A 14,429-nucleotide genomic window follows, 5' to 3' on the forward strand; every position below is an offset into this window, starting at 1 on the left:
TAACTGACTTAATAAAATTAGCAAGATTATTAGTAGGAGTAAAGTAGTAGTCCAGGAGTGACAGGGTACCTGCAAGTTGCAAACCACGAACAAGTAGAGCAATTTAATTTACTAGAGCGTCCGCACCAGAGGCTCCTACTACTAACAACCCACACTAACCTTGAAATGAACAAACTCTAGCTATGTGATGGCTTGGTCAGTGAAAAAAAAGACACCAGTTTGTAACGACCAATCAGGTGCTTAATTACCAAGCAATCTAATTAAGCTACTCAATTGTTATATTCAGTGATGTTAATGTAATGTAAGCATCAATGGATGAACATACATCTTATGGTGTTTTTACTGATCTCTGGAACATAATATATGGTATTTTACTATGGTTAAATACTTAGATATCCTTGTGGTTCTGATTGATATTATAATTTTCTGCCTTTTGCCCTTTCTATTGCTTAATTCCCCTGAAACCCTGATGCCAGAGAGCATGCATGTATTCATCAAGAAGAAGCAACAATAAATCCCAGCTATCTGTGACAAAAAATGATGATGAGAGGGCCAGCTCATGAGGATCCTTGCACATGAATGAAAACTATAATCCTCAACTTCTTCCTGCTTAGGAGACAGAGTAATCCTTTCTGGAGGGATTTGTCAGCCACTAAGCCCACCCATAAATCATTGGTCACAGTTTAATCCGCAACAGAATCATCCGGCGTCGTAATTTAAATTTGCTGAAACCAAAGAAGTGCATTCTTGATTCAGCAACTTTTAAATCCACTTTGATTGAACAGCCTTTGCCTTTGTCATCTCCATTTCAATTTTTCTTTTCTGATTTTCATTGAGCAAAAAAAAAGTATCATGATAGTGCTGTATGCATCTTTATCTGTCATTATCATGTATAATGCAGCTCCTTTCTAGCTTCCCATTCCTTTCCTGATATTTGCCTGTCTGTTGCTTTCATCTGCCCATAAGATTCATTTCAATAAATTTTGCAGTTAATGATCGGATGGGCTGAGATTATTAGTTGACTGTTTGCCTTATCAGGACTTCCTGTAATGATCAGTCAGTCTGGTACCAACTACCATTACATGTTGCAACTGAAGATGGTGAGCAACAAACAAACTGTCATCATCTTAACAGTACATGTGTCAAAACAATCAAGAAATTTGCACCCTCATCTTCTCCTTTCTATTTATACTTATAAGCCAAAATTTAAATTTAGAGTTAATTATTGGTTTTTTTCAACACAAATTATTTTCCAGCCTTGGTTTTTGTATCGCTAATATATATATATATATATATATATATATATATATATATATATATATATATAATTTTATTCACAAATTATTTTTTGTTTGTAATATATGGCATTTCGTTTATTTATGTAATAAACCAAAAGATGGGCACTTGATTCAGTTCAAGTTTTCTTTCACTTCCTATAAACCAAGTGAAAATTAAACAAATAGCAACTGGATCTCAAAAATTCCAATCAATTAAAGTATAATTAAAGAGGGAATTACTAGTACAAGAATCTAGATCATTGACCACTTGTTGCAGCTCTCATTCCCTGTCAAACAGGGAAGTGCATGTCATTTTCTGCCCCTTTTTTTCTCTTCCCTGCAAGAACAACTCGTTCTGATAAAAAGGCGCAGGTAGCTAGAGACAAGGGAATTATGCTCTGAATATGCAGCAAGCAGAAAGAGGGAGCGACTTTGATCATGATGATGATGATTTGTACGTGTCTGCAATGGAGAATATCTGCATAATCTACTTGTGCAATGCAACCCATGCAAAAAAGGAGATGCAGCTTTTAACCACTTTGTTTAGTACTAAAAATGTCGTGGTTATGCTACTGATGCAATGGAGGCATGTTCGGCATGTGGATTAAGTAAGCTTTAAGATTAAGAGAGAACTACTAATCACACATACATGTGACGTTGATTTGACCTACACTGCATGGATTGATCACTCAATTATCCATATGTCTTCAACATGTCTTGGTTGGGTAGCTTTAGATCAATGAAATTCCATGAAGCTATTAAAAAAAAGAATCGTTGCACATTCATTCGTATGCAGTATACATACTCTTCTAACTCTGTGTAATTGTGCACTGTGAATTCTGGAAATTAACCATGCAGCTGAGCTGAATTAACCCCTTTTGTTCTTTGGTAATCAACTGGAATCAATACTTCTTCGCTGGACAAACTGAAGCATGACAAGTACGCATAGAGAGTATCTGCTTCGTCTTTTCATTTTTACTTGTTCTTATAAGTCAAATTATGACTTTTTTCAATCTTAAATTTAGATCATTTAGAACATGTATACAGAAGTTTTATTTACAAATGATTTTTTGTTTGTAAATATGTTGTTTGGTTTTTTCTCTGAATAAATGGAAACGAAAAGATGACACCCTACCACAACTAATAAATGTACTATGAATAATGCATTACCATTATGCATGATGTCCTTTTATGGATGCCACGTTCAATTTATATATGTATGTACTTACAATATGATTGCTTTTGAGTTTGAATGGAACAACTTAACTGGTCCTCTCTAACGGCCCAACTTGGTTTGGAGAAATTTCGTGGGAATTAAACTGTTTCATATGAAAACTATGTAAATTCGTGTGTTTGAATGGAGAACTATTAGACCTGACCAGTGTGATTAATAACGAAGTATGTTCATTAACAGCGCTAATGGTATATTTTTGAAGGGAGAAATGGTTGTGAATCTGAGAGAGGTTAAACTCAGAGATGATATTTTCTGAACCTGACAGGATGGAATGAATTGGGATGGGCTGATGCTGAGCACAGAGTGTATATAGCATGTGAGAAGCCCAGACCAGCATTTGAGGAGGCCCAGCCCATAAATTTACAGGACTTTGCAGGGTAGGTAAAGTGGACGATGGATGCTACGTCCCAATTTGACAGGTTCGTCAGCAAAGGACTAACTCCTGATGCCATTATTTTTAGCACCTTAATTATTTTTTAAAAAAATATGACAGCAGAAGGCATGCCTCCTACCGAAATATATTAGAAGGAATAAAAGTTGTTAAAAAAAGAAAAAAAGATTACATGGGAAGGAAGCTGCTAGAAGAGGTGGAAAGCTTTCAGGAAGGTCGAAAAGCCAAACGTCTTAGATCTATGTACCGGTGATAAGTGGGATAAGGTTGAGGAGTTAGCTTGAATCTGTCCCAACACCATTTTCTTCAACACAATAATGGGCCACCTATTCGAAGATGGAAAGTTTACACAAGCCAAGATCATCTCTGACTTCATGGTACGTATAGGTGTGGAGCCTGATGTTATCACATACAGATATACTCATGATGGATAGATTGTAAGATGAACGAACCAATGAAGTTACTTGAAGGTATGGTGTTTTGATGGGGTGAAATCTAATGATGTTATTTACAGTATCAAGGTTAATGTTTAATGTAAAGATAGCAGGATAGAAGATGCATTCGCTCTTTTCAGACATGGGTGTTAATCTGGATAATATTACGTATAACAAACATAATCCTGCAGTGGTTATTTCAGGCTAGAAGAAATACAGCTAGCTGTGAAAGAACTCTACCCTCCTTGAAGCTTCAACAGCTGAGTTTTAGTTGTTGATTTTGCTGGTTTCAGGTGGCAAATACGATCAACATATAAAATATATCCCTGAAAAGTATCGTTCTACTGCGAAATCCAAGGCTGTTTGATGCTGCCAGCAGTTATGCAGTTTGTAACTAGACTTTGTTCTTCGTGTTGAATAGTTATAGAAAGACGACGTTCTGGATTGCTACATGATGGAAATCTCTTGTTTTTCTCAAGTGTGGGGTTTTTTTTCAGAAACTTATCTGCGTGCTCCTGCTTACTGCTCATGAGTCACGCTTCAATAATCTCTCTGTAACATTAAGATCAACCCAGATTTAAGCTGGTTTTTTTTTTCCAGGGGTAAAAATTCATGTGAGCTGCTACAATGGCTGGCAAGTGGCAGCTCAGTTGTTTTATAGGATGCAAAGTAAATTTCAGTCGTAGCCAGTTTGAGTCTACTCAGTGATCAATCCCAATGCAACATTTGTGTTGATCTCCAATGGGATGCTAATCCACTAACAAGAACAGTCACAAACTACCTGGAGGGTTTTTCTCATTTTTTACCGGAACTCCAGAAGATTCACTTAAACACATACTTCAGCACAGTGTCTGCTTCCTGTCCTTGATTGTATCTGAGTCGAGCCCAGGCACCATCCATGACCACTCAAGAACTTACAAATAGTATCAAACACATCAAGATCTCATGGAAGAACATCATAATGATTCCTCAAAATAATTTTAAAAAAAACAAGTTGCAACGAGATTCATGAACATCAGTGCAGAACTTTTTATTTTCACACGGTGCAGAACTAATCTTTAACACTGTGGTCTCTAAAGGAGCATTATTTCTCTTGGGGGAACAGGAACATTCATTTCATAACAATATTTTCATCACAACAACATAATTATGTTCCCTTGGAGTAGAAACATACAGCAAGGCCATGGGAGTAAATAATAAGGTATATATATGATGGTGAACTGCAAAGCTATCTGCAATGGAACCATATATGACCACAAGATGAACTCAGCACATCAAGTACACGTGTATCACGAACACATAACATCTATTAATAACCCTATCACAATATTATGTATTCATGTGCAAGAGGTGAAGCATATGTACATTCAAACTTCATGTACAAGAGGAGAAGCATATGTACATGTTTACAAAATTGAGCCTCCATTTTCATCATCTGATCATCAACAGCATATTGTATCTTGGTAACTGTAACATCCCCAATAATTTCAGGTAAAACTGTCAATTCACCATTTTCTTGGCTGGTATTTACCTTTCCGGGAAAAAAAAACATGTCAAAACTCACCACAAATTCAAGCTTTCTCATTTCTCCAATAGCTATATAACTTGTTTCCTTTCCTCAACCAGACACACACCGGAAACCCTTACAAACGGCTAGCCAAGCAGCAAACAACAGTACACAGATGATGGCATCGACGACGATGATGATCTTCACATGGCGCACCCACAATGACCGGGATGAGTGCTGCCGCCGCAGCCTGGACTGGCTTGGACTCCTCTCCAGTGACATGCCGCCAACCTCGTCCGGCGGCACATCAATTCTCACTCCCCTAGTTCCATGCTGCTCATCATCGCAGACCGCAGCCGACGCCGCCTTCTCCTTAGCCTTCTTCTTATCCTTCCTGCTCCCACTTCTCCCTAGCAACGGTACCTTGGACGATGTGCAGCTAGAGCTGTCACTAGGGTCTCCCTTTTCCACACTCTCCTCAAGGACAAATGCTGCATGTGGCATCTTCTCCAGCGAAGCCACCAGCCTCTGTACAGCCGGTACCAGTGAGTCATGGAAGCCATTCCTATTTACAGTCCTGAACACATCACGAACACGCTCCAGGAACTGCAAGGCGCCGGCATTTCCGACACTCGGGTCAATGATAGCGAAGAAGGTGTGCCCATCAGCCATGAGGTAGCTGTAGCTCCTTGAACCCGCCGTGTGGATGTAATGCCGGTGATACGAAGGCGCATTCTCAAGGCAGAGCGCGGCCGTGGTCTCCATGTGTGGATCACCATCCTTGCTGTTGTAGCAGTAGATGATCTTCTTCCCCTTTGCAATGCAGCAGTACACCGTGTTGCTGGCCGAGGAGCTCATCCGTTCATCCTCCTCGGCGATCTCGACCTCAAGGGGCTTGGCGCGGGTGGACACAAGCTTTACAGACCTGGATCGGCGAGAATTCATCAAAATTCTCTAAAGCTCAGCCGCACCCCCCCCCCCCCTCCTCCCCCCGAATTCAGCGCCGCAAGAATCTCCCCTTTTGGGCCCCAATTCAACTCTCCAGAAGGATCAGAATCACACCCAAATCCTGCAGCGATTTCTCAGCATCAAAAAACTGGAAACTGGCAGGATACATACACAGCAAGTACACTGCGCAAAATTAACCATGCCACTGAACCGATACATCATTAACCCAAACTAAAAAACCTAAAATTTTCGCATCCAGAAGCAAGAAAACCCCGTCTCCGGGGCAGTTCCACTTCCACCTCAAGAAAATGTGCCCAAGAAACATAAAGACAATACCTTTAGAAGGAAGAACTGACGCGCCGCCGGAGCCAGAGGGAGTAAGGGCAGGCAAAAAAGAAAAAGGTGCGGACTTGGAAAGATTGGGATTTGGGCAGGAAGACGAAGAGATGGATTTGAGGTTGGGAGAAGGGGAATGGAGTGGAATTGGAAGAAGGCCAAGCGAAGACTTAGTCTTTTTCTTTGGGGCTGTGGGGATTTGACTGGGTAGCAACGCAACAACGGCGACACCAACAAGAGAAATATTAAAATCGAAAATGATGGCGACGCGGTTTTGAGCCTGAGCTTGACCATCCTGGAATCCTTTTATTGATTATTTTTGGTTTATGTAATTCCCTTGGATACAATGTTTTTAAGAAAAGATCTCTCCGTATATCCGTTCTAAAATATAATCGATTCTAAAATTTAAACTTTTATTCTATAGTATAATCATTTATATCACTGTTTGTTTGTCTCATTAAACATTTTTATTTAAATATTTTCTCAACCTATCCGAGCTATCTTCGTGAATATAGATTGCGTTCTTTTTCACCAAATTATTTTTTGGTCTTTTTCACGCAGGCTTCTCGAGCTATTAAGCGGTGTATTTTTATAAAAGAAAGTTTAGTTTATCATCTCATATTTAGAATATTTTTTTATTTTTATAATAGTTAATTTTATCGCTTATGCTATTATATAGCTATTTAAAAATCAGATAATTTTTTATCATACATCAACCAAAAGGACATTCATTCCATATTTATTAGAGGCACTGGTCTTTTCTCCATGACAATAATTTATGGTGTAGCACCTAAAAATGATTGCTCATCGAAAAAACGAATTTTTTATGTCAATCTAGACAGAGTGTGTGTCTATATTCATTGTTTTTTTCTAGGACACAAGGAGTATATTTTAAATATATGAATGGCTATCTAGCTAGGATGATCGTCGGGTCCTAAATTGGTCACTGCCTGGTAGGACAATATTAATTAATTAATATTTAAAATGAGTTAAACTTTCACTGTTGGTGTACGTGTGGGCACTTTAGGGCTGTGTTCGGCGCAGAGGCGTTAGTTAACTTATGTCAAATACATAATTAATTTATTATTTTTTAAAATATAAAATAGATTAATATATGTTTTTAAAACAACTTATTTTATAAATTTTTTTTAAAAAATACACCATTTAGTAGTTCGAGAAGGTTGCGTGTGGAAAAACGAGGGAGCTTAGTTATCCTGTCTATGTACAAACAAAGATGCTTGCATTTGCATTGTTAGAAGAGACTTGCCTGCTACTGCTACAGTCTTATTATTTTCTCTTTATATATATATATATTTTTAACGATCTAAAAACTAAGGCTGAAAAACAAACTTTGGTTAAAAAAACTCTAAATTAACTCTAAATTTAAAGTTAAAAATTTAATTTTAGCTTATAAATAAGCATAAACGATAGGACGTGATGAAACAGTACTATGTTTTACATAAAAAATTCTCTATATAGAGGTTTTTCATCTAACCTTTATAAACCAAAATTTTAACTTTATGCTATTCAGTTGTTTATGCCTTAAATTACTGTCACAAAAATTAGATGATCTAAAAATCCAAAATTATGTCTTTCCAACGGGCCTGCTTGCCTCTTCGTCTCCCTGTTTCCTAGATACTTCTCGCCTACCAAACGAATCGACAATCGATCGTTGATGTGGATGCATGCATAATTGATTCTTTCATCCATCCATCAATTTGTCTTTGATGATTCTTAATTTGACCCGATCATCAGTATGGGATTAGTTAATGTCACACGTGATAAAGAAAACTGAAACAGTGCTTTGATATCTGATTATTCTGCAGTTTGTCATCAAGTTTGTCAACCCAGGGAACATTCAGATGGCCAGTCACTGGTTGTAATATGTCCCTGTTGGTTAGGATTTTCAGCTTAATTTTCACATGTAAACTTGTGTGTAGCTATCTATCCTGAAGATTTTATCCATCATCATCAAAATGGCAACTCAATGACCAACCTTTTTCTCCCAAACAATTCAGGTAAGTGGATCGCATTAGCATGCATCTGTTTATATCTTTTTGATTTGCATCTAAATATGATAAGGCAATTCAGGCAAAGGAAGAGTTGGAGAAGAAAAGGAAAAGATGCAAATATACGCAAATGCAATGCCAGCTGTTGTGAAGGAAAGACAAGATGTGTTCATCAGTGCAACTGAAATGTCTGATGATGAGATGATGCGGCGACACCTGATTTGGAGAAGATAAAAAGCATAATGGTTTGGCATACCAACACTAACAGCCGGCGTGAAAGATAAATAAACACTGCTGAAAGATCAGCATTGCATCAGCAATACAAACAGGACAAATGCTAAATTATTAGTTGTACAATTTGATAAATTTTATCGGATTGATTCACTGAAACCAACCGGTTTTTGACTCGGTGATTGAGCTTTCTGCAGTTTTGGATTTGGAGATGCGAGATGGGAGTACAGATGTTAATGGGCTTTTTAGATCATTTGGGCCTTGGTTGTGAGCCTAGATTATTGGGCTGCCTCCATATCATCCAGTGCTGTTGCTTCTGGGTGTCATTTGGTTCAATTCTCATCTTCATAATGCTCAAGTTCACTGTATTACCTCCGTTTTATATAGTAAGACTTTATAGCCATGTCTAAACTCATTTATTGATAAATATATATGATTTATATATGTGTCTAAATTCATTAGTATCCATATGAATCTAGACAATGTTAGAAAGTGAAATGGAGTTTAGGCAATGTTAGAAAGTGAAATGGAGGAAGCAGTAGTTTCTTTAGACAGTTGAATTCATTCCGATCTTTGTTTTAAACATGCTAAAACCAATTATTACAGACGTTATGGAATGAGTGACAATGGTCACAGTTTGATTAAAAACAAGAAAAATACTTAAAATATCACCTTAAAGATAGAGATTTCCATCACTTGTAGTGGTGGTTGACTGGTTGTTACGACAAAATTTTCGCTCAAATTATGAATGAAACCTTTATGCTTCCTTGATATTGCGGTGCCTCACTAATAACTTTGAAATTCTCGTGTCCAAAAATGTTATTTGTAGCCATTAGGCGTGCACGTAATCCAATAATCCTAGTACCTAATATCCATTAGTCGTACCCAGTTCCCTTCGTTCGTTTTCAAATTATTGTTACCGTTGCTTCTGTTGTGTTCTCTTTTTTAAAAAAAATAAAGACAATTGAATGTAGAAGTCAATGTATTTTTTAACAATAGTAGTGTCAGAAGTATTCAATACTACTAAAGTGTGCTGCAGAACAAGTAACAAAACGAATGACATGAATTTCATTTATTGCTAGTAGCACATAACAAAATATTGAAAATATTATTCCACAATGTAAGATATTGTAGTCTTAACAAAAGTCTTATGGAATGGATTGAGTAATAGTCAAGTTTAAATAGCAAATAAACCTAAAATTGTGTGTCCCAGCAAATTGAGAGTGATAGCAAAAGAAAGAATCTTGGCATCCCAAATTGGCATCAAGAAGTGCAATTGATTTTTCTTTCTTGCTGCTGCTTGTCTGCTGTCTGGTCCTCGGCTCAAAAGCTTGGCCATGCTTGCCCTATCACTTGGCTCCATGCAAAAGCACTGTGCCTTTCTATTTTCTTTTCTTTCGTAAGAGAGAAGATTATAAATACTGCAAGAAACTCCAAAGCCAAGTAATATGTGTAATATATGCAGCAGAGGACATCATTTTCATGCCATCACCATATTTTTCTAGCCCAAAATGTGCCAGGTCGCCAAACAGGTCACTTTCATCTAATCTCAGAACAATTTCACTTCTTCCCAAATCATCAACACTACTACCAATGCCAGAAGTTTCACCAAATTATCTGAACAGAAGCATCTTGAGTAAACAACACATACAGAGTATACATTATTCTCTGTTAGATATAATATATAGCTTACAGATATGTCCAGTACAAAGCTCAAGGATTATACTAGTCACCATGGGCACGACAAGAGTGTGGGCTACACCACCAGACTAATCATGTCACCCATGTTCACCAACCAATCTTAGTTTAGGCAGCTGTCAAATGAAAGGCAGCATATTAAGCATGTCCCTCACAAGTCACAACATGCTATTCATCAATTGCTAATAAGGAGTACACCCATGTATGAACTAATTAAGAATTTGCAGCAGAACTGGCAAACTCCTGTGTGCCCTTTCAAAAGGAACCAACTTTCGTTAGTTTCTTGCAAAGACAATTCAGTCCAACAAATCTGCCACATGGAGAGGGCATATTCTGCCTACAATCCACAAACCTCTCTATCTAGCTTTTTCTCTACCAAAGCATCCAACAGCCAATGACAAGCTGTTACTTCAAGTTTTAAAGACTGGCTGTTAAGTAAAGAGTGACATCTGGCAACGCAAGACTCCACAAGTAAAAGCAATGATTGATAGGTTATATTCACAGAAATTAGTATCCTGACCAAGTCATTACAATGGATGGGGAAAAGGAAGAAGAGATCTAATATCATATAGCTATGATATAATGAAAAGAATGGGAGGTGAAACAAAAGTCCTCTCCGTATGCAGCTCCATTCATCCTATACTCGGGATTCAGCTTCAGGACAAGTGAAGTAATTTTCACTCTCCCACACAGCATCATCCATCAGAGACACATGACGACTCATCAAAAGGCGTCTCTGATCCATCTATCATGCGATACATGTTCCCAAACATGTATAGTGTACCGCTACTCCTCACAGAGTATGTGCGCAGATGGAGATAGTCTGGTAATGCGATGCCAGCCAATGAAGAATGGTGGATAACTCAGAAGTCCAGTACGGTTGAAGTGAGGTTCATCAATGGCCCAAGAGCACTAGGAGCAAACTTCCTAGCAAATAGATAACAGAGAGAAGTGGGCTTCGAGTTGTAAGTGCAGCTTGTACCGTTATTCCTGATTGCCTGGATGAACTCTTCAGTGATGTTTGCGGCACCATATCTTGCTGGGTGCGGGCCTCCTCTTGACCAATCAACCCATGTGACGGTCCTGTTGGCATTCAGGGACCCATGAAACAAATGCAGATAGGTTGGTATGTAATGCTCATCCGGATAACAAGATGGCCTGCAATGCTTCCGGAAGATGGAGTAGTACTTGTTGTCTGCTACTATCTGCACAGCCAGTTCACGGTTAAGTTCAAACCACTCTGACCCTTTTCTCCATTGACTTGGCAAAATATGAGGAGCCATCCGACGGTTGTAGCGGCCAGCACATTGAGGGGTGTCAATGTTATAGGACTCGACAAAGCTGTGTGCCGAGTTTATGAGATACTCATAGACGGTCGGGAAGTTGAACACCGGGATGCAGCTCTCCGAGAGCAGAACAAACCGCTCATTCGAGAAATCCAACAAGGCATTGGCCAACAGACGCTTCTCAGCATCAACAAGGGTGATCGATCCCCAAGATACTTCCTGAAAGAACAAGAGGCCACATCAGAATGTGCAACTGCATACAGAAGAGGTGCAGCAGAAGCTAAACAGAAGTTTTAAATATTTTTTGTGTTGCTAGCTGTTTCTGAATAGGATCGCAAGTTGCCAGGCATCCATCCAGAGTCCAGAAGGAAAGTAGAGAAAAGGCAAGGCATATTAAGGCATCACTTGAAAAAAAAATAGCTGCTTTTAGAGTAAAATCCTAGCCACAAGACAGCCCAAATGTATTATTAGCTGATCAAATTAAGTAGACAAACTGACTGGAATATTATTGAGCAAGCGCCCGAAATTCGTAAACACTTACTGGCTCTAATCAGAAAAGCAGTCAAGTAGATAACCAACCTAGCACGAAACGCGGTCAAGCATATTCCTACCATAGAGCAAATCCTCTCCCATTTGGGAACAAATCCCAATCAAGTTGATAGCACATGGCGGCCACCAACTAGGCAACTAACAGCGGCAAGCACGCACCTTGGATTCATCACCTCCACCAAGGCGCCAGCTAACCAAATCAACCGCAAGTTCACAGTGCAATGCCAGTAATTCAGACAGGCTAATCGAACGCCGATTCGATCGGTGGCAATGCTACTGAATTCAGGTAAACTACTCGAATGGGGGATTCGATTGCAATGATAAAAATTGAGTGGTAAATGAACAAGAAAAGAAGAAGAAGAGGTGACTGACCTCGCTGGGGATCTGGCGGGCGTAGAAGGCGGAGGACTTGGAGACGTTGAGCTTGTAGTCGGGGAGGGTGTGGACGTAGACGGAGAAGAGGCCCTGGTGGCCGCGGAAGAAGCGGTCCCAGAGGGGGGTGAAGGGGAGCGGGCCGCGGGTCATGAAGAGGAAGGCGACCTTGGGAACGCGCTGGAAGGGGAAGTCGTCGGCGGCAGGGAGGAGGGAGGCGCGCCAGAAGAGCTCGGGGTCGGACATGGAGTGGGCGAGGTGGGGCGGGTGGACGAAGGACTTGAAGGTCGGGGCGCAGTCGGCGCGATCGCAGGCGCCGTAGGTGGTGGCCGGGAAGAAGAGCTCCGTGTGGGAGGAGTAGTAGTAGCGCGACACGTTGGCGCTCGCCGACAGCCCGATCACCACGCCCGCCATGAATATCACCGCCACCGTCACCAGCTTCACCAGCCCCGCCGACCACTCCTTCCGCGGCGTCGGCGGGTAGTAGTCCCCCTCCTCCCCTCCTCCCCCCGCGCCCCCCATCCCCCGCGACTTCAGCTCCTTCGTCCACATCAAGATTCGATATTTTTCCCCCCTTCTTTCTTTCTTTCCGCGGCGGATCTCGACCCACGCGATTCCAATCCCCACACACACGCGCGCACGCGGAGATAGATGGATCAGGCCGGAGGGAGATGGAGGAAGAATTCGTGAGGCGTATATAGCTTCTCTCCCGCCTCCCCACCCTTAGCGGCCAAGGAAGGAAGCGCGTGGAAGAAGAGGCGAGGAGAGGTTGGGTGGGTCAGCTGCTCGGGCGGCGCAAGTGAGGAGGAGGAGGAGGAGGCAGCTCGGCCGCCGCGTGCTCCGATTTATGGGAGCTTTCGCGATGGGCGGCGAGAGGAGGGAGGAGGAAGAGGAGGAGGAGGAGGAGGGATTAATTAATTAATTAAGGGCTAATTAAGTATGATTAATCCTAATCTAATTGCGGGGGTTGAAGCGAAGCGGCGAGGCGAGAGGAAACGGTCTAAAACGCGGGTGGTGGGCCCATATGGCAGCGAGGGTAGAGGTGGGGTCCGCCTCGGCCGCAACGGTGCGTGGGGCCCAGGTGTCACTGTAGGGGCGCACGCGCTTGATGTGGTGGGGCCCGCTTCCTGGCTGGGTGCGGGGTGAATCAATCTCAGGTGAATATTTAATTTCTTTCTTTTTTTTCTTTCTGTGTACTAATATAGTACCTTCGTCATAATAATCTTATTTTTTATTTTTTCGTGTTTAACGTTTGACTATTCGTCTTATTTAAAAATTTTATATAAAAATTAAAAAAATCACGTATAAAATACTATTCATATTTTATCATCTAGTAACAATAAAAATATTTATCGTAAAATTTTTTAATAAGACGAATGATTAAACGTTGTACATGGAAAAACGAAAATTAAGTTTATTATAGAACGGAGCTAGTAACGGACATAAGAAGAGGCCGTTGTTATCCTTGTCTTTTTTTTCTTTTTCCAAAATAGCGAGATAACGATCCAAAAATTCCTTGCGACCATGCTTTGACGATTTTAGAATCTTTCTCTTATAAAATGTAAAAACAGAGTAACGGTAAGGAAACAAATATAAATATATTATATCCGTATAAACCTTAATGACTGGCTATAAAGCTTAACATACGAACGTATCACGTGTCGACTAGCAACTACTAACTGTGTCGACTAGCAACTAATATATATATATATATATATATATATATATATATATATATATATATATATATATAGTAAGTATATAAATAAAATAAAATTCTCAAGATTGATCGGGATGAGTGGGCTTTGGCTGGGCCGGCCCATTTGTACAGTTAGCGTTCTTTGAAGACTAGACAATAACGAGTCAACTTTGCTGACCTGGTCAGCAAAGATAAGGAAAGGAAATGGAAGCAGCCAAAACAAATGAAGAGTACTCTGGCAATGAAACAACGACCGAGTATTCTTTGTTTCTTTGTTTACTTAGGCAACAATAATTAGTGAATAAATGTGCACCGTGTCAGAGTAAGTATCCAGCGACCTTTCTTGGTTGATTCTACTGTACGCACTACACCATTAATCAATTCGTATAGCTATGCGCAACTCACAACTTTTCACTTCTACTTATATGTTATAAGCCAAATTTTCAATATTAAATTTA

The 14,429-nt window shown here is 40.0% G+C and overlaps 2 protein-coding genes across 2 annotated transcripts; both read right to left on the reverse strand.

Moving 5' to 3' along the window:
* Window positions 1-4,586: 4,586 nt before the first annotated feature.
* Window positions 4,587-5,870, reverse strand: LOC102714309 (phytolongin Phyl1.1-like). The gene has a single exon (XM_006658983.3). The coding sequence runs from the start codon at window positions 5,786-5,788 to the stop codon at window positions 4,955-4,957; it is 834 nt and encodes a 277-aa protein (XP_006659046.1). The 5' UTR covers window positions 5,789-5,870; the 3' UTR covers window positions 4,587-4,954.
* Window positions 5,871-10,533: 4,663 nt separating this feature from the next.
* LOC102714034 (glycosyltransferase BC10) lies at window positions 10,534-13,137 on the reverse strand. The gene is made up of 2 exons (XM_006659685.3): window positions 12,273-13,137; window positions 10,534-11,570 (listed from the first exon to the last, which is right to left on the reverse strand). Exons 1-2 carry the CDS (start codon window positions 12,822-12,824, stop codon window positions 10,929-10,931), a joined length of 1,194 nt encoding a protein of 397 aa, XP_006659748.2. The 5' UTR covers window positions 12,825-13,137; the 3' UTR covers window positions 10,534-10,928.
* Window positions 13,138-14,429: the final 1,292 nt, after the last annotated feature.

Source organism: Oryza brachyantha, chromosome 8 (assembly GCF_000231095.2).
Source record: "Oryza brachyantha chromosome 8, ObraRS2, whole genome shotgun sequence".
Lineage (NCBI taxonomy): Eukaryota > Viridiplantae > Streptophyta > Magnoliopsida > Poales > Poaceae > Oryza > Oryza brachyantha.

What these genes read in the sequence shown, in the direction of transcription:
- LOC102714309 (XM_006658983.3), bottom strand. Translation starts at nt 5,788, where the DNA reads ATGAATTCTCGCCGATCCAGGTCTGTAAAGCTTGTGTCCACCCGCGCC.
- LOC102714034 (XM_006659685.3), bottom strand. Translation starts at nt 12,824, where the DNA reads ATGTGGACGAAGGAGCTGAAGTCGCGGGGGATGGGGGGCGCGGGGGGA. An exon ending in CCCGCCAGATCCCCAGCGAG is followed by an intron (nt 11,571 to 12,272) that starts GTCAGTCACCTC and finishes TTGTTCTTTCAG; the next exon opens with GAAGTATCTTGGGGATCGAT.